A 26,679-nucleotide genomic window follows, 5' to 3' on the forward strand; every position below is an offset into this window, starting at 1 on the left:
TTTTCAAGAGCTAGCATGTTTATAAAATAGTTAACTGGAACAACGTAGAGCCATTGAGTACTAAATACTTAAGCATTTTTTTGTTTTGTTTTCATAATAGATTATTTTTAGCTGTTTACATTTTAAAATAACCGCAAAGTGAAATTACTCAAGGCCCTATGAAGCTATCTTACAGCGATCAAGAGACTGCATCCATTACCTCTGATTCACTGAACCTATTACTCATTGTATTTACTTTGGATTATACACTGAGAATTGCACTATATCTAACATCTGCTTGAGAATACTCTCTGGCCAGTTTATCTCACAGATCTGCTTATCCTCGTTACGCCTATGATTTCCTACACTGGTACAGTAATATGTATTTATGACACTTCTGACTTTGGTGATTAACTCTGGCACGAAAGTAACACTGGAGTAAGTCAGAAAAAAAGTTATGTGAAAAAAACTAATATAAATGCAATTCTTATCCAAACCCATAAAAACTAGAACCCAACAAGTGTTTTACCAAATCACACCCCTCCCCCACTTCCCAGAAGTTATGGCCTTCTCTGTGTTCCTGTTCAAAAACAGCTTCAGTGGCCGTTCCTCAAAAAGAGTAATATTAAGAGTCTCAAGAGAAAAGTGGAAAAGGGGAGAAAATAATCTGATAGAATAAGACAATAGATCATTTTCATCTGGATTCCAAAGAACTAAATCATGAGAAACAAAAATGCCTCCATACTGTTGGAAAACTAAGTAAATGAGAATTGACAGTGAAGAGATAAGAATAAAGATGGAGGTCCTACTAACAGTAGGCACTCAGTAATGCTAATGAGTTATTCCACTCAGTCACATGGAGAGGCTGTAGTAGCAAAAATATCAATTATGCATCCTGCAATCATGCTGTGGGATTTTCTGGCAGGAGGTAGCAGGCAAAGTATTATAATAAGTAATTCCAGTACAACAGGAACGGAATATAGAAAATTATTTTTAAATCCAAAAACATTTCGTACTAATTAAACAAATCTTACTGTAATCTGTGAACCTGAAAGTAAACTGGTACTATTTCTGCATAAAAGAATTAACTCCAGAAATAGAAAATTCTTTTGACAATTCCATACATTTTCTACTTAAATTTTCATTTGAAATTCAAAGTTCTGTTAATAATTGGTAAAGTAATTTTGGACTATGAGGGGGCAAAGCTGTATGTTATGTAGCAATAGACATTAAGTATGAGGGTGCAGGCATGCCCAAAGTATTTGTATTAAATAGCAAAAGTTAAGCAGCAACGGTGCAGAGGGCTGTAAAAGGTACCTCGTCATCATAACCCCCCTCCTTTGATTCAATCATAAATTTCCCTACATGAGGGATCGCCACCTCTACAACTCGCTGATTAGAAAGTGGTTGGCTTGTAGTATTTTCAGGTTTCTGCAGAAGGAAATCATTAATATAAACATTAGAAAAGAGAACAGTGGAGAACAATGGCATCCTTGCACAACTGTGCAACCTGCACATCCCTAAGCAGCAGCCCCGTATCCATTTGACTTATTTTTAAAAGTTCCAATGCACATGCACTATAAAACTGTTTAAGCGCATACTCTTAAATCTTTTAAAAAATACCTGCATTTACTTGGTAGGTATCAAATGAAACCACTTAAAACTGAACATCAGAAGCAAATGCATTCATCAAGTAGTAACACAAAATCTACAGTTTTCCCTTTACATCCTCAAACTGGGTATTACCAATATCATTACATTTTTCCCTGAAAGTATTTAGAACTTTTAAGTACTTAAGATAAAAAATAGTGGAGTTGTATTTCTATCATTGTCTATATAGCTGACAATTTTTTAAAAAGTCTAATAGCTCCCAAAAACCTTTCTTGATATCTCAACCAAAATAAGATATGACCTCCTCTAAACTCATCAGAATTTGTTAGAGGTTTTTCCCTTATAATTTTATCCTTCTATTCTTTTTGGTAATCAATTGCATATCCAGTTAATACCCATATTCTATTTTAACTTATTATATACAGCCTATGAGACTACAGTATATTTATATCTTAAGTGTTCAACAAACACTTGCTGAAAATAAGAAAAAGCTGTTGGAAGCTGATACCCATTTTTAACAACTCAAGCAGATTTATTCCTTTTTTTTCTTTTTATTGTTAACAAATTCTATGCATTTCAGTAATCTACACTAATACAGAAGTCAGTGTAAAATTCACAAAATTTCATTCAAAACTTTATGACACTAATAGGATTCATTCAAAATAACATACAGATTTTTACATATTTATCTTATTCAACGTATTTATAACTAGCATATCCACTATTTATCTATTAAAAAAGCCAAAAGTACTGAAGGTGCTTGAAAGCAACTTAAGTAACTGAATTGCATAAGTTTTCATAAACAAAGATAAACTTTTGTTTTGATATTACAAAAAACATTTTCATAACAGCAATTAAAAAGGTTTTATTTCCGTTAGAAATATAGGTAAATTTTAGTAATGTGAACATTTTCTGGCTTCCTGGAAGCATATATAGAAAAAGAGTTTAATTGAACAATAAAACAAAACCAATAGCTGCAACTGGTACTGCCCCTTTTAAAATAAATGCTATTTTTGGCATGGCATGCTAGCTTATACCTATAATCCCAGCAGTTTGGGAGGCCAAGATGGGCGAATCACTGTAGGTCAGTAGTTGGAGACCAGCCTAGCCAACACGGTGAAATCCGTTGCTACTAAATATACAAAGATTAGCCAGGCATGGTGGCATATGCTTGTAATCCCAGCTCCTTGAGAAGCTGAGGCATGAGAATTGCTTGAACCTGGGAGGCCCAGGTTGCAGTGAGCTGAGACTGCACCACTGCACTCCAGCCTGGGTTACAGAGTAAGACCCTGTCTTAAAATATATATATACACATATGTGTGTCTCCTTAATTTATCAAAATTGACAACTTTTCAATGGGAAATGATCAGCCTAAACAGGTATCATGATCATGAGAGATAATATGCAGCCAACACCTGGTAACAGCTGTTCTCTAAAATGACAGCTATTATGAGTCATTATACTATTTTGTTGTGCTACTTTAAATTGCTTATATTTGAATAATTTTAACCTAATACTACTATCACACACATTCTGCAGAGATGTGCTTGGTCCATGACATTTAATTAAGGATTTTTAATCTTTCTAGCATATAAGAGAAGAACTGTGGTAGGTCTCTGTACACAAGAGCGAAATATAAACAGGTACATTCAGAAATCTGTTTGGAGTTTGTGGTGATGATTTCTCACTAGCAAACCAATCCAAAACAATTCTATCTTAGGAAAAGAAAATATAAATTTAAGGCAAATGGTTATTACTGAGACTATTAATCGTTACAAAACAGATTCCTTTTGGGGGAAAAATATTGTACTTAGGGAATATAAATGTTTTATAAACCTTTTCAGTTACTATTGAAGAGTTTCAACAGCAAAATGCTGATTAAATACATGGGTAAAAGCTGAAAAGGGGAAGAAACTTTGCCACATATAATAATCCTGTAGTATCATTCATCAAATCTAGATATCCCAAAGTACTATAAAAATTTTTCATGTAAAAAATTTAGGGGCTCACTAAAGTAAAATACACGTTTACTTATCTTTTTCTATTATTTTCAGGTCTTATATGAATACATTAACAAAGGCTAAACTTGAAAAGAGTTAAAAATAAGTTTCTCAGTATGTTGCAAAAATAATTAAAATACAAAGATTTTTATGAATTGCCTGAAATTCATTAATTATATGACTTTTTAAAAAGTGGTCTCATAAGAAAGGTGGCAAAAAAGCTCTCTAAGTCCATGGCCACATTAATGTGCCTTTACCTTTTAACCTAGTAATTCAACCATGGGATATCTATTCTAAGGAAATAACCTGAAATATGAAAAAGTTTTCATTTCTAGCAGCCTATTTATAATGTAAAAATAGAAACAAATATGCAATGGGGGAGGAGATACATAAACAAGAAGTTAATTACTCAATAGAATAATAGTCACTAAATGTTTTTACTGAGTTTATAACATGGGGAAATGGTTATAAAGGGTAAGTGACTAAAAGAAAGCAAGACAAAATTTTGCATGCAACTCAACTATAAAAATAAATCCCAAATCTACATATTAAAATAAGAGTGAAAAAAATACCAACATATTTACAATAATTAACTTTTAGTAGTAAGTGGGACTATGCATGACTTTTTCTCAGGGTCTACTTTTCTGTATTGTGAAAATATCCTGAAGTATTCCATTTAAAAGTAAAGACATTTTTCTAAAAAGCAGGGTACCTAAACATTTGAAGACTTTCTCTAATTTCCATGATTCTATGCTTTCCAGGAAATTTTTCTTATACTAAGGTTGATTTTAATATATTGCAAATTTGAAAAGTGGCTAGGACTGAAGTAACAGAAGGAAACCAACAGTTACTCAGTGCCTACTACATGCCATGCCAAGCACTGACAAATAATGCTCTTGACTAATCCTACAATTACCTTCATTTTATGGAAAAGAAAACTGAGGTCTATCCGGAGAAATTAAGCAATTTATTCAAGGTTGCATTCATAATAAATAAAACTAATATTCCAAAATCCAGAAATGTTTAATACCAGTCTGAAGATACTTTTCACCTGCGCAATTTAGCTTCTAGTGTATGCTAAATTTAAATGAAAAAACCCCCTATGAAGTAGTTACCATGACGCTAAGCAACTGACTGTAAAATCAAGCCACGGTTAATGAATTCTTAGACTTGCTTCAGGATTTACATACACGACGGGGCTAACTGTGGATGCCACTCCAGAAAACAATTAAATGAATAGACAAATAGCATATCTGTCGATCATACAGTCCCCCTGTCATCCTCCTTTCTGAAGTAAAGATGAGGCAGTAGGTTGCTACCTTATAAGACGATATCCATATTATGCTAAGCTGAGCAACCAAAATTTAGGTGACTTCTGCAAATTTAAATTCCGTATGATTTTCCAAACTTAAAATCAGGATTCTACATTAAGCTAAGTAATGCTTTTGGTTTTCTAATACCAGCTTAAAAAGTGACACTTATTAATCATAATTTAGGCTTTAACAAATAAAAGTTCTAATTAGCAGAGGCCTTGCAAATGCAGTTTTTATCAGACAAAACTATTTCCCCTTGTACCTACTACTCTGTTTTTCCTCCTTCCCTAGGTTTTCCTCTTACCATTACCCAAGAAGCAGACATCCCAGATCTACTAAACAAAGTATTTTCCAGGAAAAGCTTTAGAGTTAGTGATGTTCATATCAAATTCATTTAAAGCTTCTAAGGCATTTGCAAAATTTGGAATCATCAAATAATTATTTAAATTAATACATTTTTAATAAGATGATATATTAATACATTTTCAAAATTGTTCAAACAAAAATAATTTTTATTGTTATTTAGTTCATCAAAACAAAATCAACAGAGTAACATATCTCTTGAACATTCTGGCTAAAGGAAGTCTTATTATACATTTAAGGCCTCATTGCAATTAGCAAGTTATTGCTGGCATTGAATTTGCTTACTAAGCAGAAAATTATGTGCTGTAAAATTATGGTATGTCGTACTCTTTTTAGTTGTCAAGGGGAATCTTCAAATATTAAAAGGAGCTACTATAAAATCTGCATTAGAGTTGCTTATGCTCACTAACAAAAGATGAATGACTACAGGAAGTAAAAGATTTAGTAGTAACAAATTCTTGAAATAGCTCCTCTGAGAATGTCATATGCACTGATAACATAGTATAACACCAACATGCTCAATTTACTGTTATAAAAAGATGCATTTGAAAACTACCATAGAGTAGGCTAATGACATTTTTGCACAGGACGTTCCTGAAATATTCATAAACAGTTTTGCAACATCATACTTATCCTTCTAATAATACTGTAACCTACAGCATCTAGTAGTTTTACTGTTAAACACATTTCATGAAATCATGATAATTACATCTTAAATTCCCAACTATTCCAATGTAATCAGATTACAGATGGAGGAATGGGTGAGAGACAGGAGAAATACTGCTATATTTTACACTTCACTTTTTAAGTTCCAAATCAAATGGTCAATTTAATCTATGATTATGATTCATTAGAATTCTATAGTAGAAAGACAGAAACTGAAGAGAAAAGTGTCTTTACAATTACAGCTGAGGAAATCACAGCCTGGGCATTAGATGACTTGCCCATGGTCACTGATCATGCCCATGGCAGAGCCATTACTGGCCCCTGTCTCTCCTGACTCCCAGACAGGTCCCTCTCCACTATACTGGGGGAAATGTCGTGACCATGGCTATGTTCAGAGAGCCAAAAGAAAAGTTCTTACCGACTGTAAAACTGTTTCAGGACTTTTATCTTCATGCTCATGTGATGCCTTGGTAATTATTCGAATAGTTTCTTCTTTCAAGTGCTTTGAGAAATCACTTCTTGATGGCTGCTCTAGATATTCTGGGTCTCCTGCTGCTTGTGCTTCATGAGAAAAGAATCAATTGTATATCTAATATAAACCACAGAGTCTATACTAAGATAAATCTTTTATTTATTTCTATATCTGAAATTATGTAAGAACCAATCTTAGTCTTCTATTCAAAGTAAAATATATCCTTCCACGTATAGCACTTCTTCCCAGAATTCATTAAAAAACAAAAACAAAAACCCAGAACTAAGAGTACTCCAATAATTATGAAAGAAAGCTGTCATTATAGTTTATGGTAAGGAATTCACAGTCAATTTTTCTGCTATGAGAAATACCAAAAGTCCATTTTGGAAAAATTGCCAGCATTTTACCAAAAGAATTTGGTTTGAACAGCAATCCTGGGCTGACTTTCCGTAGAATGCACAGGAGCTATTTTTCTCTGCCACAGCGTCCTCCTTCATACTTCCTGGCAAAATCCTAACCCTGAATGAACCTAACCTTCCATCTTTTCTGCACTTGCCCCCAGTAGCTGAGTGTTGTCAGAAGAAAAGCAAACTGGTGCCGATAAAAATTCACGATGTCTCCTACCCATTTTTTGAGTTCCAGACTCATATATCCAACAATGTACAATGAACGTCCACTGGGTGTTCCCTAGACTAGACAAGCCCCAAATCCTTACATGACCAAAAGGGTTTATCTCAGTGAGTCTCTGACAAAGCAGCCAGTCTCTGTCTCCATGAACCTGACAGTCATCTGTGGAGAACACCACTAAGCAAATAATCATACATATAAATTTTGACAATATTATAACACTTTCTAGGGCTACAATGGCGGTGAAGAGGTATGAGCAATCTGGATTGTGACCTAAAGTGACCTATTAAGCTAAATAATGAATGGGTTGTTTTGACACGTGGAAGAATGAAGAGTCCATGCAGTGAGCATGGACTAGATTCAAAAAAGATAATAATATGACTGGACTACAGTACGAGAGTGGAGAAATGGCAAGAGATGATGCAGGTAGGGACAAAAGCACTAACAGACTTTAGATCAGGCAATTGGAAGTATTTTTTAAACATAATGGCAACACAAGTTTTTAAAAAATTATTCTGGGGATACTGTGAAGAATGAATTAGAGAGGAAAGTAAAACTAGAGATCAGTGAAGGTAATAGAAGGCAGTAGAGCAACATGAAAAAGAAAGAAATGTGCCTTCTGATTAACAGAGAGAGCAATAAAGGGACACAAAATTGGCTAGAATCAAAACATATTTTGGACACAAAGGTATGGAGACTGCACATGAACATACCAAGTTTTTGACATGAGTTAACTAAGATCATGGAGGTAAAACTATGTGATAAGGAAAACCAGAGGTGAGGATGCCTATAATGTGTACAAAAAGGAAGGAGAGAAGTTAAAAGAAGTTTAATGTCCTCATTAAATCATTTCCTGATTTTGAACTGGAATAGCCTTTCAATGCCCATGAGTAATCGATAAAGAAAACCTTTGGCTACCATCAGCTTAGCAATACTTCTGCTTCTGGAAGAATTCATGACAGGTGGCTCATGCCAGCTGCTTTAGGGCTGGGAGAGAAACTCCTTGCTGATAAAATTTTTCCTTGTGTTTGACACTCTTCCTCTCTTCACCACAGTAGATAACGTCAACGGTTAATAACTGGATGTGAACTTAAAGCAATAAATCCAATTGGTCTGACATTGGTCTAATGACCCACTGAAACCTAGAATCTTTGTAAAATTGGTTCTTAGGGCCAACAGTAATTTTATCTGATCAACACAAGTCAAATCCACCTTAGGTCACCAGGGCCAAGGTTTCCTTCCATAAAGGAGTGCAAAAACTTTATGAGTAACACTGAATGCTTCCGGCTAAACGTCATACAGAACAATTTTCTCTAGGGTTTGCCCTATATATACACCTCCCAGGGAACTTACGCGGGTGGTTTTGTTGTCATGGTAGTTGAACCTACAATAGTTTGACACCCTAGGAGATTGGAAACAAAAAATTCAAAATGCATTCCCAACATGTTTATTGAATCTCTGCCATTTTCAGTACTATATTAGGTATTACAAATGTAAAAAACAAAAAAGATTACATCATTAATTTTAAGGAACTCTCAGTGAAATCTGATAAATATACATTCTATTATAATACAATGTGCTAAATGCAATAAAAGTTACGCACAAGGTTTTATAAAAGCACTGTGGACCCAATACACATACTTGAGATAATGCTGCCTGTTAAGAAACACTTTCCAGAAGAGGTGCTAACTTAGGTGGGTCTTGAAGAATTTGTAGAGGATTATCTTGGAGAAAAGAATAGAAAAGATTCCAGGCAGAAGGAAAAGCACACTGTAAGGTCTGATCAAAGATTCATAAAATCCCTGCTATACATGAGACTCTACATTGGAAGGCAAGCCAAAATGTAAGTACAATAGAGAACATAATACATTTGGTAATAAGAAAAGGTTGGAATTAAGAGGAAAAAGATAACAGCTGCTACAGAAGTGCTCTCAGAGAAATTCACAAAGACTCTGGGATATGAGGAAGATCTTAAAGAATATGCAAAAATTCATGAACAATGACGATAAAAGAACATTTTTAAGATAAAGGATACTTCATGAACATGCCATAATGACAGGAAAATCTCCTACATGCAAGAAAAATGAGGAGTAATCTGGTGTAGATGAAACACAGGCTACTCACAGGGAAGTGGTCTCAGAAGAATTATAAGGGAATCAGATTATAAAGTTCATATAAAAAAATCGTCAAAGAAGACAAAAAAGAGGTTTTGTCTTCATTTTATCAAACCAAAGAATAAAAATGTTTACTAGAACAAACAAGAAAAATGTGGAAAATTAAAAACTCTTTGCATTACTCAGAGATAAGCACTATTAATAATTCTGATACATTATTTCCGGACTTTACCTACCTACCCATATTTTTAAACAAAAAGAATTACTCTCTATTCAACATAACATGTACTGGTTATATTGTGTTGCTCTGTATGGAAGGCTCACGAAACTAATACCCTACCATACACTTTAGTAATTTCTATTTCTTTGTTAGGAACAACAGCAGAACAAGTTTGGCTTTTACTATATAATACAATTGTTGTTCATCCTCTAACCTTATTAAAAACCTCATCACTAGTGGCCTACAGCTATAAATTCTCTAAATGCCATACAGAACAATTTTCTCGAGGGTTTTTCCTAGGTATATACCTCCCAGGGAACTTAGATGAGCAGTGTTGTAGTCACAGTAGGTAAACCCACAATGGTTTGAAACCCTGGGAGACTGGAAACAAACAAACAAAAAATTAAATGCACTCATTTCACCATGAATGACCAGTTCTGTATGGAAGTGAATAATATCCTTATTCCTAAAGTCTCTCTCAAATCACTCACCTGTTCTACCGGTATTTCTCTAGGATTTTCAAATGACTGGCCTCCACAGAGTGACTTTCCGGCCATGCTTCTCTAGCTGTTACAGAAGACAACTCAACATTCTGAGGTAATTCTGAGCCTGCTCCTTTTGCCCATCTTCATGTTGAAATAGGGTATTGAGGGGGCTTGGGGGTGCTTTACTTATGCATACTTCCTGGTTATGTCTTCAGTATATTAAGAAGGTCAACTTTACGACCAATTGGCTTTCTATTAAAGAGTAAGGATCTGCTCTTAACTATAAAAATAAGACCAACATCTCTAATATCTTTCAGAAGTCTTTATTTTGTTGACTTACTAATAAGTCATACTTATTATGTTCACAATGAAGAAGATTTAAAGGGGACTGCTTGAGAGATATACAATCCATCCATTTCTAGACATGTATTTAAAAGTCTACCATACCCTGTAAGGGCCTACAAAGAGCCACGCTTAGGTGGCTGCATAGAATCACTGGTGGAACTTCTGAAACTTCAGATTCCTGGGCCCCATTCCAAAGAAAATCTGAGGGGTGTGGGGGAGAGAGGTTTAGAAACCAGTCAAACCATACATTTATCCAGAACAAAGAGCTATATCCTCACCACATGTATTTGGCCTGCCTCCTTTTTGTGTGACTATTTTGTCTCTACTTTAAAATTGTGTATTCTCCTAAACTGAGGATCACCCCTAGTAAATTCATGATTGGAAATCTCCATAGGGAATGAATTTATTAATAGAAAACTTTCAAGGAGCATCTACCACATGTCATTTATTATACTAGATGCTGGAGATATAAATAAGACCACCTCCAGGCCTGACGTGGTGGCTCACACCTGTAATCCTAGCACTTTGGGAGGCCAAGGTGGAGGACTGCCTGAGCTCAGGAGTTTGAGTTTGAGGCCACAGCCTGGTCAACATGGTGAAACCCTGCCTCTACTAAAGTACAAAAAAATCAGCCCAGTGTGGTGGTATATGCCTCTAGTCTCAGCTACTCAGGAGGCTGAGGCACAAGAATTGCTTGAACCCGGGAGGCACTAAGCTAAGATCGTGCCAGTGCACTTCAGCCTGGGCAACAAAGCAAAACTCTCAAAACAAAACAAAAGAATATCACCTAGTTCCTGCTTTCAAGGAACCTGAGAACATTGAAGATATTGTTCATTCCACCAGGTCTTACTCTCAGGATCCAACTGTACTCTCCTGGAACATCAGTTTATTTTTAACTTGCAGACAGTGTTTGTAAAGAAGTCCCGGAGCCAATTCTGCCTGCTGCCTCTAGACAAATTTACAAAACCTTATGCAATACATTTCATTCCAATCTTCACTAGTGTTTCTTTATTTTTTAAAAAAGTCTGAGTGTGCTATATTGTAAGGACTTTGGATACTTCTTGGATAAGACAAGAGTAACATAAGTAAAACAGTAACTCAGACAAAGCTCTTCTCTCCAGAATAATTTCTGTTTTATAAATACAGCCTAGGGTCATGCTGCTTAACCAGAAGTGTACCTCAGAATTATCTGAAGATCTCTTTAAGATAGGATAGTAACAGATCCTTTCTCCAGAGATTCTGATTCTAGTATGTCTTACGTGGTCTTAGGTAGGGTGTGCTGTTCATATTCAGAAAAAAATCCCCCTAGTAATTCTGATCCATACATTCATAGTAAAGAATGGTTGGCTACAAATCTAAACAAAAGTATTCAAGTAAGTTGGCCTTTGCAGTAAGCAGATCTAGGGAAGCAGCATGAAATGAACCAAAACATACTTTCCCATCATTTATTATCTCAGTAGGGAAAGAATGGTGCTGGAGAACTGATATGCATGAATTTCTCGATCACATTTTAGCAGAAGAGGAACAAATACTAATTTGATTAATATAATATGAATTAGTACTCTTATTTGGAATATCAATCAGTAGAAACTGAATTTTATTAGGTCTTATGTTTCAGCTTTAATGAGAAGATTTTGCAAGGAGGAAAAAAATCATTCTGTTGAATTTTATAAACAAGATTTCCTTTTATTATTTCCACTAGTCACTCCTAATACTAGTGAACACCTGAGAGATTAAAATACAGGTTTGCTTTGAGATCCTGGAAGTATTATACCAAATTAAATTACTTACTTTGAAAACTATGAGAAGAATCAGAAGAGGATGGCATGGACATTAAAATAAAATTTCCCTATTAATAATAGGGAATAAACGGTTCTAATGAAACATTAGCCTTATTCAGTTTTGATATGTGAAACTATCCTGCAACAGAGAACAAATTTCTTAATATAATCTCAAAGATAATAGTAATAGAAACCAATCTTTTAAACAACAATCTCACTCTGTAAATTTATGGACTTGGCATGTGCTACTTCTACTAACTCAAACCAAGCGCATATTTCCATCAAGTCTATAGAGGATACAATGTTTCCTACAGAAGTAGTATTACCACTGCTTTCTAAAAAACCCATGCTGAAAGGTAATTACAAGAGTCATCTAGGAATAGGAATTGACCATTTTCATCTCTTTATCTTTTATCCTGGTTCCTCCCAGAAATACATCAACATTCTCTTCAAGTTTATTTTGCATGGTAAAAAGAGACATGAAAATATATGTCCAATACCTAGTACTGCATTTTTTAAAAATTACAAAACACCATGTAAAGTGTAGGTCAGATGTACTGATCATGAAAATGGATGCAGTTATACACACATGGTCTTTTTACAGAGAAAGAAAAAATGAGGATGGGGCATGGCTAGTCCTTATCAGATAGGAGTATTAGTTGGGAATATGTATTAGTTTGACTAAGCAGAAATAAAATATGTTAACTCTGTAAATTTGGTGTGACTTACGAGAAACAGACAAGATGAAGGGAGAAGGATATCTAGAACTTAATATCTGGTATCAGAAAATACAGGTGAGCCAAGAATAAAACTGGAGCTTAACCAGTGAATGGAGGATTCACCCGTATCAGGGAGCTTAGGTACAACAACTGCTTATACGACATTATGCAGCCCCTTCCTCCCACTAATAACAAGAATAGTCACATGTGAATGGAATAAGTAAACGTTAAGGAAACAATAACACAGTAGCTCCATCTTGGGGCAGGTTCTGAGGAGTGATTTGGAAAGAATACGTACAGAATGCAAAGCATGAAATCACAAAGGGACAGAAATGTTTTAAAAATGAAAGGAATTATAATATAGTTACTACACTGTGATTTGAGCTTAGATACCTCTTGATGTGTACTAAAAACTACATTGTTGTGGACCCACATAGCTTCACCTGCTCTACATGGTAGCCTTGTATATATGGGGGGAAGAGTGCAGTCCTACCTAATGGTAGAGTTCACCAGTCACTATAATAGTGGTATTCTCCATAGCACTGGAATATCAAAATGTTGCTGTAATACCATTATCCTTTTTAAAAATGCTGAATTATCTGCCTCTCAGGATCAAAATCGATGACAACTATTTGATCTACATGAAAATAAGTCATCTGGACAGATTTGTGCATGCCTGTATCAATCACAATACTACACTGTAGCACTGTAAAATAATCTACTTAAGTAATAAGTCCTTCTAAAGTTCAAACGATAATGCTGAAACTCAACCAGGTAATGCTGCAAGGAAATCTTTGTCTGTAAAAGATGAAATTAAACCAACAAAAGCTGGAACTGCTTCCTTAAAAAACAAAACATACAGATCTTGGGGGAAAAAAAGGTTATTCAATAACATCCACTAGCATTTACAAAAAGAGACAAATGAGTTTGAGGAAAATATATGGGCTTAATTTATCTGCTTCTCATTTCCTCAATTTGTACCCAGAAATAGCATTTTCCATACCAGAAAACACGTTGCCCTAAAACATATTTGCAACTCAGTGATGAGTAATCTTTTAAGAAAACCAAAAGACAATATATTTTCAATTTTACTAGAAACTATTTTCTTAATTCTCATACAGTGTTTACTCCGACTTATTTTATTGATTACATCAGCTAATAGTTTATTTAAGAATAATGCTTTTAAATATTTATATGTTTACGCATTTATATCTTTGGTTTAGAGGTTACACTTTTTTACCTATGATATACTACATAGTTTTGGTCAATTTTCTTTTAATCTTAACAATTCTGAAAAACATCAAACAGTTATTAATGGTAGTATTTTACGATTGCACAAAGTATATATGAATATACCGGTAGTATTATTTTGGTCAAACTGAATTGGTTTGGGTTTCTTGTTGATTTCACAGCTTTCTCGGCTACTTGCCAAGAAAATTCAAGCCCACCCAACATAGGCAGAGTAGGTAGAGGGAAAGTCAACAGAATCATCTCATTTATCTTGAAAAACATATAACTGTATACAGCGGTGTCTGGCAAAAAGGCAAATTAAACTTAACTGTGATAATCTGACTGATGGAATGTGAGATGGTTTCTACTGATTTCTTCATACTTTAAGACAGCTAAACCTTTTTAATAATGAGCATATCTTATCATTATAACAATAACAATATTGATAATCAAACAAAGCTTAATAAAAATGGACAAACCTGTTGTCACAGAAGTCTCTGACTCTCTCAATTTCTGAGACGCTAAAAGCTTTTCCTGCAAAGCTTTCTGGGCAAGTTGTGCATCCCATTCTTCTAGTTCTTTTTCAAATCGTTGGTTGTCTTCCTCAACAAAATCTCTCAAATCCGGGGGTAATGTTTCTATACCAACAAGGGGCTGCCCAGTTTCTTTATTAAACTCCTCTGCAAATAATATTTCAAAAACTAGTATAAAATTAAGAATTAAAGGGAACATGCAACACTCAAAATAGATTGCATTTCAAATAGAATTTAAACTATGAATTATTACCAATTAGCCAATCAATATTACTTAAGAATTACTACTGTTTAGCAAATAATTATTACCTAAAACACTTTTTAAAATTCAAACAAATGCTCAGAAAAACAATGATAAAAATGTTTGATAATCCATCATAGGTAATGATCTCACATTTTTTTTTTTTAATCTTAAGAGTAGAAATGAGAGAAAACACAAAGCCAAGTGTTTTGTTTTTTGTTTTTTTGAGATGGAGTCTGTCTCTGTCACTCAGACTGGAGTGCAGTGACACAATCTTGGCTCACTGCAAGCTCCGCCTCCTGGGTTCAAACGATTCTCCTGCCTCAGCCTCCCGAGTAGCTGGGACTACAGGCACCCGCCCCACACCCAGCTAAATTTTTGTATTTTTAGTAGAGGTGGGGTTTCACCGTGTTAGCCAGGATGGTCTCGAGTTCCTGACCTCATGATCCGCCCGCCTCGGCCTCCCAAAGTGCTGGGATTACAGGCGTGAGCCACCGTGCCTGGCCATTTTTTTTTTCTCTGCTACTCTAACAGTGATGTAGTACTACTCTTGCCATTACTGGAAAATACCAGATGTTTGATTACTTAAAAACTAAAACTTTTCACAAAATGTAAACAACTCATAACCATGTTAACCTTATTAGCTCAAAATAAAACTAAAATTGCTTGTCATATGAAGAAGTTAAGTAGACTTAAATACGCAATTATGAAAATCAGTTGATACAGCAAGATCTTAAAAATAGAGTATTTAGAAGAATTACTCAACTTCTACTATACACACAGAAAAATAACTTCATTTTTTCAGTCAGAAGTAGACTGCCTAGCTGATTCTGCTGAATGACTAAATACAGAAAGATTATTTTTATCAGTATCAATAAACCTTTTATTGTTTTCTATATGCAAAGCATGTATCAGAATATCAGAAATACAAAACTTGAGACATAGAATGACACGTCTCTGGCTTTGAGCAGAGGAGAGAGAAATGTGCACGGCAAGTCATCACACAATTCCAATACGCAACAGTAAACGCCCAGGAGACAGATGCTAGGAGAGCATAAGGAGAGATACTTTCTGGCAGATCAAGTTTGCAGGGGAAATGACACCTGAACTGAATCTTGACAGATGCACAAGAATCAGGCAAAAGAATTACTAGCAAAAAATAAAACATGTAAGAACATGCAGACATAAATGTGTGAAATGGTTTGGTATGAGCAGATATAGCAAGAAGTTCAATAAAGTATATAAATTCAAAACGAACACTGGGGATCAATGAAGGTGGGGAGATAATCAGAGGCCAAGAACAGAGGCCATATATGTTAGGCTAAGGAATTAAATTTTAAATATGAGTCAATTTGTGGAATAGTCACTAAAGCGTTTTTAGCAAGGACAAAAAAGGTCGTATTTACATTTAATAGTTGACTTGGAATACAAAATATATACCAATTCTTAGCTCTGCTGATGTTACTTTTCAATTCAGTCTTGTCAAAACCCAGTAGCATTTCCTAATCACATCCATCATTGCCTGAATTACACTTAACTAATCACACCACATACCAGAGTCACTTTTATGACTACTGAAAAAATATATACCACCCTATATACTCTTACCTTGTATTAAGAACTGTGCCTTATCATTTATGTACATTAAACAGTATGCACTGGCATTTCTATAACCACCAAAAGAGTCCCTCACTAGCTCTTCCCACGATGATTTTGTCACAGCAATATCATTGTACTTCATCCATCTGCTTTCACGATGATCAAAAATATATGCCCAGTAGTGCCCAGCATTAGCTTGGCCTTCATGAACTAAAACGGCATGTAATCGGTAAGGAACCTAAATGTGAAAAAAAGAAGAGTTAAACTGCAATTATGTAGTCTACTATACCACATTCCATGAAACCCACAAACAACCTGCTTGGAGGAAACCAAAAGAGCATTTCTTTTTCTTTTTTTTTTTAAATGAGAGAGAACTGGCTGGGATTAAAATTTTGAAAAAACTAAACTTTAGAACTATAAAACTTTAAAAAGACAAAATCTGAATAAGCTAAAGATATGTAAAGTTGACAGGTATGCAGATTAAAAAGATGATTTTTGAAAAACTAAAAATGTATTTATTGTGTATGTACTCCTTGGCCTAATTGTTTCTTTTGAATAAAAAGCTTAGAGTGGGCAGTTTTATATATAGTAAATGTGTCCAAATCTTCAGAATTCTAAATTGACGGTTAACAAAATAGATTATATAATATATACCAGAAGTTAAAATGTAACGGAGTCCTAAGGTTTCTTCCCAAATCTTAAAATCCTTTAACAACCATAGATTTCCTTCCATAAGACTTTTTAAAGATGCTATAGCCTTTTGAAAAATTTTGGTAGATTTTACTGTAAAATAATAAGGGTACACAACACATACAGTGTGAAAACACAACTGAATGGGGAAAACTTGTCATGAATTTTGTTATAAATTTGTTACAAAATTTCCCCCATTCAGATGAACTGTCACATTGTACATATTGCACGCCCTTATTATTTTACAATAATAATTTTGATTTACCAAATTACAAAATTTTGATTTACTAATATTTTAAATCAAAACATGTAAAGAAAAATTAGATTAACATAATGTAAAGATAAATTAAAATATATGTAAATAATTTTGACAATGATTACTAGCTCAAAATTTCACTTACTTGTATCATAGATTTGTCAGAGTACATTAGTTCAATTGTTCGATGGATTCTGGATATGCTTTCCTGCAAATCTAAGGATATAAGGTGTCATTTAATGATTAACATCAAGTGTGCTTCTACTTATAAGGACTAATGGCTTTCTAACAAACACATTAGAGAAATAGGAACAATTTCCTAAAACTTCTCTTAAAAAACATTACTATTTGAAATCTGTACAAAATGAATTATAATTATTCTTTTTTTTTTTTTTGAGACAGAGTCTTGCTCTGTCGCATAGGCTGGAATGCAGTGACTCGATCTTGGCTAACTGCAAGCTCCAACTCCCAGGTTCATGTCATTCTCTTGCCTCAGCCTCCCGAGTAGATGGGACTACAGGCACCTGCCACCACACCCGGCTCATTTTTTGTATTTTTAGTAGAGACGGGGTTTCACCGTGTTCGCCAGGATGGTCTCGATCTCCTGACCTTGTGATCCAGCCGCCTCAGCCTCCCAAAGTCCTGGGATTACAGGCGTGAGATACTGCGCCCGGCCGAGTTATAGTTATTCTTAATAAAAGACACAGTAAAAATGCATAGTTAAAAAACAACACAAATATAATTTATCCAGAAAATGTGGAGAGCCAATAAAAGTGAATTTTGTTCAACTCTATAAAGGAGAGTTTCAATGAAAATGAAAGCTAAGCTTCCTTACATAATTGCTATAACACAAGTAAACTTAAGAACAAAGTAAAAGATGTTCAACACATATCTTGTACACACACATAACTGAATAAAAATCGACTATAATCCCAGTGAAAATAAAATTATGGCACACCCATGACAATTATTTCTACTTCTAGTAGAAAATAATCCTACAAAATTGTTCAGATAGGGATGTTCACAGTCATATTGTCCACAATAATTTTTAAAAATGAAATAAACTAAGTATCTGTCAATAAGGAAATGGTTACATTGAAACCACATCATATTGTGAAGCTGCTGAACCAATCAGGAAGAAACCTTGAAAAACTATTTTAAAAAAAATAAGCTAACTTTAGAGTGGGGAAAGACCTGTCTAAGTCTGTCAGAAAACCAGTAACCTCATAGGAAAAGGTAAGATCCTCCCTGCCTAAAAAATCTACATTATAAAAACAAAACAAAACCAACATAAAGAAAATCAAATGAAAAATTGGGAAAATAATATCTGCAGCAGATATGATATTATAGGCAAAGGGTTAATATCCACAATACATTAAACTTTCTATTAAGCAATAAGAAAAAGACAAATGGCTCAATATTTTTAAAATGGGCAAATGTCACAAACAAGAAATTTACAGAAAAATATAAATGTCCAACTTCACTCAAAGCTAAGGGAATGCAAATCAAAACTCTAAAATACCATTTTCTCAACTGTAAAAAACTACTAAAAAGTGTCCAGGGTTAGGGAGGATACTGGGCGACAGGCTCTCTTACACACTGGGAAGGCAAACTGGTTTAATGTTTTGGAGGGACAATTTTAAAATGGTTGTCGAAACTGAAAATATATACACTCTGAACCAGAAATGGTGGACATAAGGAAACAAGAGACCTTGGGGCTTACATTAGGGTGGAGGGTGGGAAGAGGGTGAAGATGGAAAACTACCTGTTAGGTACTATGCTTATTACCTGCATGATGAAATAATCTTACACCAAACCTCCAAGATGTGTAATTTACCTTTATAACAAACCTGCACATGTACCCCTGAACATAAAATAAAAGTTTTTAAAAAAGAATATATCTTACTTACATAAGTGTATAAATATGTATATCGAATACCAGCACTATTTAGTAAATATCAATATGGGAATTAATTATATCATAACTGTGTCTTGGAATATTACACAATAGTTTACAAAATATTGCTAACTGCTAACATCAATAGGGATGAAAAAGAAAAAAAATATCCTGAGGAAAACCTTCTTTCTTGATTCATAGTATTACATATAAAAACTTTATCAGCTGGGCATGGTGGCTCATGCCTGTAATCCCAGCACTTTGGGAGGCTGAGGTAGGAGAATCACAAGGTCAAGAGATCAAGACCACCCTAGCCAACAGGGTGAAACCCTCTCTCTACTAAAAGTACAAAAATTAGTTGGGTGTGGTGGCACATGACTGTAGTCCTAGCTACTCGGGAGGCTGAGGCAAGAGAATCGCTTGAACCTAGGAGGCAGAGGCTGCAGTGAGCCGAGTTCGTGCCACTGCACTCCAGCCTGGTGACAGAGGGAGACTGCGTCTCAAAAAAGCTCTCAAACTTAAAACGGACAAAAGAGAACTCATCATATTTCTCTTTCCTCCCCTGAGTGGGGAACCTCTTCGCCCACTGGTTTACCTTTTTTCCAAAATACATTCTATTTGGTTATTCATACCATTATGAACTAAGAGATTCATTTGATTCCTCCCTCTCTCACCTCTAGCCAATGACCCACATCTGTCAGTTGTCTCCAAAGAGTATTTTAAGTACATTCACTTCTTCCCTCCCTCAGTGCCATGACCTAGGTGTCAAAAGCTTCCTAGCTTCCACGCCTCTGAATGTAATCTTTTAGAAACAACCTGCTACGAGGAGTAGAAAATTACCCAACACCTAATACAGTGCTTCATCAACATGTTTGTTAATACGTTCAAATATTTTCAAAAATTCCTTCTTATATGAAAAATACTAAGGAAAATCTTGACAGCTACTAATGCTATTAGTCACCATCATACCTTGTGTTTTCTTACTAAATTAGGGCCGTTCTTTTTCAAATATTGTCTATAAAGAGTTAAGTTGGTCAAATAATATCCAACCATCAATATTGTTCAATATAATTCCAACCATGTCACATAAGTAGTTCATTTTTTTCATAAACCAATAAATTAGCATAAAATTGGGGAATAACAGGGAATTATATTTTCACATTTAAAGAAAAAAGTGTAATAATATCTACCATAATCCATTTTTTTAAAGTACACTATAACAACAGCAAAGTAGGAAAGAGAAAAGTTCAGAACAACTTATTGTGAAAAAAAGAAAAAACAGAATACAAAAGAATAAAAGAGAGTTTCTTCCAAGAAAGGACAGATGGTAACTTGACACACACACACACACACACACACACACGCACACAAGCGCACATACCCCACACAGAGCACTGTCCTTATTTTTCTTATTTTGCTGCTCTGTTACAGACTGTAATGGGATCATAGATATTTAGAAATCTGTTAGAGCTATTAAAAACTAAAATTCACATTTCTAATTGTTAAGCCTAAAGAAAATTTTTTTATCACTGGAACTCCCTGTGCAAACTTAGATTTAGTACCCAATTGACACGTACAAACATTGATGTTGTATGACATTTCTCCAATGGAGTAACTGTGAATACCAGTTTGATATAAATTTAGAGCAGTAAACTAGAAAATCAGGCCATCTGCTGTGTCATTAATCAGCTAAGCAATCCAGGGAAAATCTTTTGGTCCTTGTGAACCTGATACTGAGATTATAAAACTGGGGAGCCAGACTAGTTTATCTTACATAAAACCCTTTCTGGAAAAGAAAAATGACTGTAATCTTTAAATATAAAACCCAGATGTGATTTCCCTTCTCAATATTAACCTTATACATATCCATCTGAGGTGACAGTAACCATGCTATGAGACACTTCTTACCTCTGGTGTCATTTTCTATTTCTGTCCTCCAGCGATGTAAACAACTTTCCAGCACAGAAAGTTCTTCCTCCGTTATGTGCCTTGGTGCCGGATGCATGGGCAAATCTGGAGGTATCCGGGACTGAGTAAATGGTTTGTGTATCACTGATCTCGATGAAACGGCAGCAACTGATGAAGGTGACGTGCTTGGCAGTTCTGAAGATGGGGCTCCCTGTTGTTCTGTTGTGCTGCATTAAAGCATAGAGTATTTGTTATTAACCTTTCAAGCTGAAGCTCTCAACTAAGATAGTGCCAAACCCACAGTATTAAATTGGCTTATAATCTAAAAGGAAAAATCTTAACAAAGAAATATGTGGATGGATCTAATATCCAAATGAGATTTTTAATACATAAGAACTAAATTATTATAAGATGAAGTTGTAGCTTTAGAGAAAAAACGGCTTAATCATATTTATTTTTTAAAAAACAACAAAATCTTATGCATGATTATATTATTTTCCCTGGCTTATTAGCTTACATTACAGAAACAAATTCAAATTTGACAGTGCTATTTTTATGGATCATAAAATGCTGAATTTTATATATGTACATACCAAAACATGCTAAAGTATAATTCTGAACTGAAAAAAATGTGATTAAAAATTTAATCCATGACCATAAAATCCACTGAAATGACAAAAAAAACTTCCAGAGGACATACAATCTTCTAAGTGAATCTACTCTTAAGAGTTCACTAAAGTAAATCAAAGCATACATTTCATAAAAACCATCTTTAGAGGCAGCAGTTACATTATGTAATAAAGGTAACAACTGTCTCTTGCATCGAGATTACTTTTTACCTTGGTAATGTCTGTGATGGTATGGAACCACTAGGTGGGGAACTAGCATCAATATCGTCAACAGGAGAAGTGCAAACAGGTTTACTTGAGGCAAATTCCAATGCATACTGAAGAACATCTACCAAGGGGAATCGTTTGGGACCCGAACCATAGCTTAAGTATCTGTTAATCATAAAATGTACAATGCTTTTATTTCTATATACAGCATATTTGGGTTTTTATTATTATTATAAAACATGATATGATACTTCAATAAAACTTCCTCAGCAATAACATTCATTAGCTTTAAAATGAAGATGGTAAAACTGAATATACATTTAAGAAAAACATATTAAATGTTCTCCAAAGACAGGAAACCAAGGCTGATTGGGACTGAATGTGAGCAGATACTGTTATAATTTGTAAATGCTGTTCTAAATTGTAACTCAATAGGATGAAAACTGACATCTCCTGAGGCTGTTTTTAGTTTTAGATCTGGCATCTGGTTTCATGATCAAGACAGTGACAAGTACTGTCCTCCTATCTTTTACCACTAATCATTTTTCAATATGATTATTCGTACATTTTAAGAATAAAAATCACTAAAATACGATATATTATTTGATATAAGAAGTTTTAGACTACTAATTTGAAAATTTCTAAAATACGGGAATACAGAGTAGATCGGGGTTTGCAAACTGAAATGACTTAAGTGACATTTCAGCCTTTAGATTTCTGTCTTGCCTGTAGAACATTTCTCAGTCTAGATTCTGACTTCTTTTAGAAATGATCCAAATCAATAAACAACAGTGAGGCCACACTCATACATGGCACCATCCACTGGTATTGGAATGGCATTCATTCCCTGTACACACAGATTGCTCTCTAGACTTCCAGCACATACCATTTTACACCTGACACAATTTCCTCCTTTATGAAGCTGCTGAGAAGGCCTGGTAGGCAGCTGAGTTTGTATCCAGTTTTAAGGAGAAAAACTCAGGTACCATTCATTGCAATGAAAATCTCCAGAGTAATCTTTAGTTTCATGCAAAAAGAAAGGTCAAAACTATATTCTTTTAACTTTATATCAATTTTCAGCAGTATGAACCTTACCTGTTGACAATGAACTATTTAATTTTAACCACTAGAATAATTAAAGTCAACTACAGATTTTTAGTTTCAAGCAAAACTCAAAACTATTCACACAATATTAACTGCTCCTAAAATTATAAATCATTCAAAGCAAATTTGAAATGAATAATCTAGTCACCAAATACATGGTTTCTGATAATTATCTCCTAATTTCATAAAAGTTAAAATACCTTTCAAGCCTTTGTTGTAATACTGTGAGGTAATCTTTCAGTCTCTTGATCTCTTCCCTCTTAATTCTCGTTATTTCTCTGTTTCTGTGCATGTATCTATCAGAAAAAAGCAATCATTAGCATTTCTGAATATCATGAAAGTAGATGCAATATGGCCAGACGCCAGCATGCCCGGCCTAGCACTTTGGGAGGCCAACGCGGGAGGATCACCTGAGGTCAGGAGTTCAAGACCAGCCTGGCCAACATGGTGAAATCTCGTCTCTACTAAAATACAAAAATTAGCTAGGCATGATGGCAGGTGCCTGTACTCCCAGCTACTCGGGAGGCTGAGACAGAAGAATCACTTGAACCCAGGAGATGATGGTTGCAGTGAGCCCAGATCGCATCACTGCACTCCAGCCTGAGTGACAGAGCAAGACTCCGTCTCAACAAAAAAGAACAACAAAAAAAGGAAAGACAGACAGACAAACAGAAAAAAACAAAAGAAAGAAAGACAGGAAGACAGAAAGATAGATAAAATATTAAGTATAGACATCACCACGAAGCATCAATTCATTCAAAATTGTATAAGATATAAGGTAGATAATACAAAATGGTATTTTTTTAAATTCTGAATTTTAAGACTACAAAATTAATCATCTTTAAATTTCCTTATAACATTATTCCCAACAACTATACTTTTCTAATACAAAGTGACATTTACCTTGACAAATGGTTTTAGGTATATTATACAAAAGTAAAAATTAATTCTAAGAAAATTAGAATTTTCCTCTATACAACATTTTATCACTTACTAAACTGTTTCAAACTAAGTCATGCAGTATATCAAACCATACCTGTCCAAATATAAAACTTGGGGAAATTCTAATTTGTTGTGAATTTTTTCTGGTCTTCCCAATGCCTGATTAAATTCAAATCTTGACAATTCAAATGTTAACACAGGTGGTAATTCAGTAAACCAATGCTGAAAGGAAATAAAACAATAACAAAAACTTTAATACCACCTTTGTTTTCTTCATTGCAATCTTAGGCATAGGATGTGGGCACTGACATTTTTATATGTATCACCACAATGCTGACCTGACAAGTAATTGGGTACACAATTTAATTAAAACTCAACCTCTTTCTAAAAGTTTTCCACACCTCTTGAAAATTCCAAGAGTGGATATAATACATGATGAGGAAAAAAAGAAATCTCACAACTATCCTTCGAAAATAATTCTTTACATTAGAATTTCTAGCTCAAAGAAAAAGACACTGGTTAAAACCATGACTTAGTTGCTCAAGTCTTCTATCTTCTTCAATATGTTGTTGAATGGTACTTATACTTAACCACAGCATCAAAATCCTGTGACAAAGTAACTTGTAAGAGGGGGCACTCAAAAAAAAATTTGTATCATAAATCATCACAACTCTGATACTAAAAATGAAAAAATGGTGTTTTCCTGTTTTAACTTTAGCTCCTCTGCTGGATTTTAAACTAATTTACGAAAAAGACATATCACTAACAAAAAGTTAGTACTTAAAGAGTAACTTATTTAAAATCTTTTAAAATAACTAGCGTTTAAAGAATTGAATGTCTCATTGCTATGAGCCAAATTACGTGAGTATAGCTATAATTTCCTTCCCCTAACCGCAGCCCCTAATCCCCATACATGTTTTAGTAACTGTTCAATTAAGCATGAAATTCAACATTTTTAAAAGAAAATTATTTTCATATACAACCTTAAGTTATACATAAGCATATGTATTTAAAGAGAAAGAAAAGGTAACAAACTGGTAAATCATCATACAACAGAAGTAAAAAATAAGTATTTCTGAAGTGCTTATTATAAACTGTGCAATATGCGAAACTGCTGCATACTCTATTGTCTGATAATTTCAAGTGTCACAAAATGCCACCACCCATCTGTCAATAAGTTAAGAATATACTAAATATAAATTTGAACATCCAAAAAAAGCATGATTGGCACACACCTGGCAAAGTGAATTTGACAAGGATCTGGAAAGTTGCTACTTTTCTCTAAAGCAAATAAAAGCAAATGGTATTCAATACTATTTCTCTTTCAAAATGATAATAATTACTTGAATTGAGGTTTCCTGAGCTGGATGGTTATCTTTCACTGAAAGCTAAGGTTTAAGGAATTCGTTTTATATGGATAATACCTGAAACGGATTAAATAAAGTTATGAAAAATATCAGAAACATCTCAAGTTTTAAAATTTGATGAGCAAAGTTTGCTTACTCATTTTGATCTCACATGGAACTGGCAAGAATTTTTGAGTTAGTTCTAATCCACAGATAAAATTATTATTAAGAATTAAAACATTACCCCAGACATATCACAAAGAACACTTTTGATTCTTTAGGATAATATTCTCTGTTCCATTTTATGATACTCAAACAAGAAAGTAGATTTCAAGAACTATCACTTTCATATTTTATTGCAATACTTTAAATATTTAAATGTCACCATTAAAATTAGTTACATATTTTAATTCATGGAAATCTACAATGGCCACAAGAAATGAAATGACCCAAATTGGGGTATACTTTTCTGTAGACCATGAAAAGTCCAGGAAATATAAATAGCTTCCATACCTTACAAAAGGATGCTCAAAAATGTTATGTAATATGTCTCTGTTATGAATGCATTTTCCTCTATCAGCGATGGCAGGTTTTTCCTACTACAAGAGTGGAAGGATTTCACTTTCTCATTCTAAAGCTGATGGGGACAAGATGAGATAACCAAACATTCTGTAAATTCATGTTTTAAAATATTAATGGTATGTCTAGCTCTGCAATATTTGGATTGTAGTATAGCAGTACATAATTTGAATTTTAAATAATACAAAACAGAAATTTTTCTTTCAAAAAAATACTATTTCCATTCAACAAAAAACTATACTTCTCTATAACCTAACTAGTATGCCATGCTTGTGAGACAGAGGTCATTCTCCATATCTCTAAACATTCTTTTACTAGATAAACTACAGGAGGAACAGATTTCTGCAGTTAGTGAATAAAGAACTCACATAATCAGTATTGTCAGCATAAGTGCTTCTAAATTCATCACAATTCTAGAAATCTCACCGTTAACAAAAATAGTTCCTAAAGAGTATGTCATTTTTATGAGTTTAAATACCTGTTTTTTCCATTAAAGTGTATAAGATACCTTGCTTTTATGAGAGGATTACACAAATGTGGAGGGAAAAAAAAAAAAAAACAACAGAAAAAACATACCTATCATTTCAAATTCCCTACAGAAGACCAAACCAAGCCAGGATGTAAACTGTGCACAAGAAGCAAAAACTGTTTATTCCTGTTAAAAAATTAGCTCCAGTCATTTAATTGTCTTCACTCATTTGCCCTTTTATTTTAAAAGATAAGTTTTAAATAGACATAACCTCTACAGGTGTCTAATATGGTACATGTCGATCGACTGTTTCGCTAATTTTGTTTTTAAAGCTTTGTAAAAGCTCCTTCTAGC

The 26,679-nt window shown here is 34.2% G+C and overlaps 1 protein-coding gene across 6 annotated transcripts in view; it reads right to left on the bottom strand.

Annotated features, from left to right (window-relative positions):
- The window catches only part of USP25 (ubiquitin specific peptidase 25), a 144,231-nt gene that overhangs the window by 28,532 nt on the left and 89,020 nt on the right, over positions 1–26,679 (bottom strand). For 4 of the 6 annotated variants that reach the window (XM_007966899.3, XM_007966889.3, XM_037982811.2 and 1 more), the window contains exons 11-18: positions 24,026–24,153; positions 23,190–23,285; positions 21,889–22,050; positions 21,050–21,276; positions 17,390–17,460; positions 16,308–16,536; positions 14,405–14,605; positions 6,351–6,493 (exon numbers count right to left, since the gene is read on the bottom strand). In XM_007966899.3, the coding sequence (XP_007965090.3) occupies positions 6,351–6,493; positions 14,405–14,605; positions 16,308–16,536; positions 17,390–17,460; positions 21,050–21,276; positions 21,889–22,050; positions 23,190–23,285; positions 24,026–24,153 (1,257 nt within the window). Of the gene's footprint in view, positions 1–1,296; positions 1,411–6,350; positions 6,494–14,404; positions 14,606–16,307; positions 16,537–17,389; positions 17,461–21,049; positions 21,277–21,888; positions 22,051–23,189; positions 23,286–24,025; positions 24,154–26,679 lie in introns of all 6 variants that reach the window. The other 2 variants (XM_007966916.3, XM_073010333.1) reach the window with 2 other exon arrangements.

The sequence above is a fragment of the Chlorocebus sabaeus genome, chromosome 2, assembly GCF_047675955.1.
Source record: "Chlorocebus sabaeus isolate Y175 chromosome 2, mChlSab1.0.hap1, whole genome shotgun sequence".
In the NCBI taxonomy this organism is placed as follows: domain Eukaryota; kingdom Metazoa; phylum Chordata; class Mammalia; order Primates; family Cercopithecidae; genus Chlorocebus; species Chlorocebus sabaeus.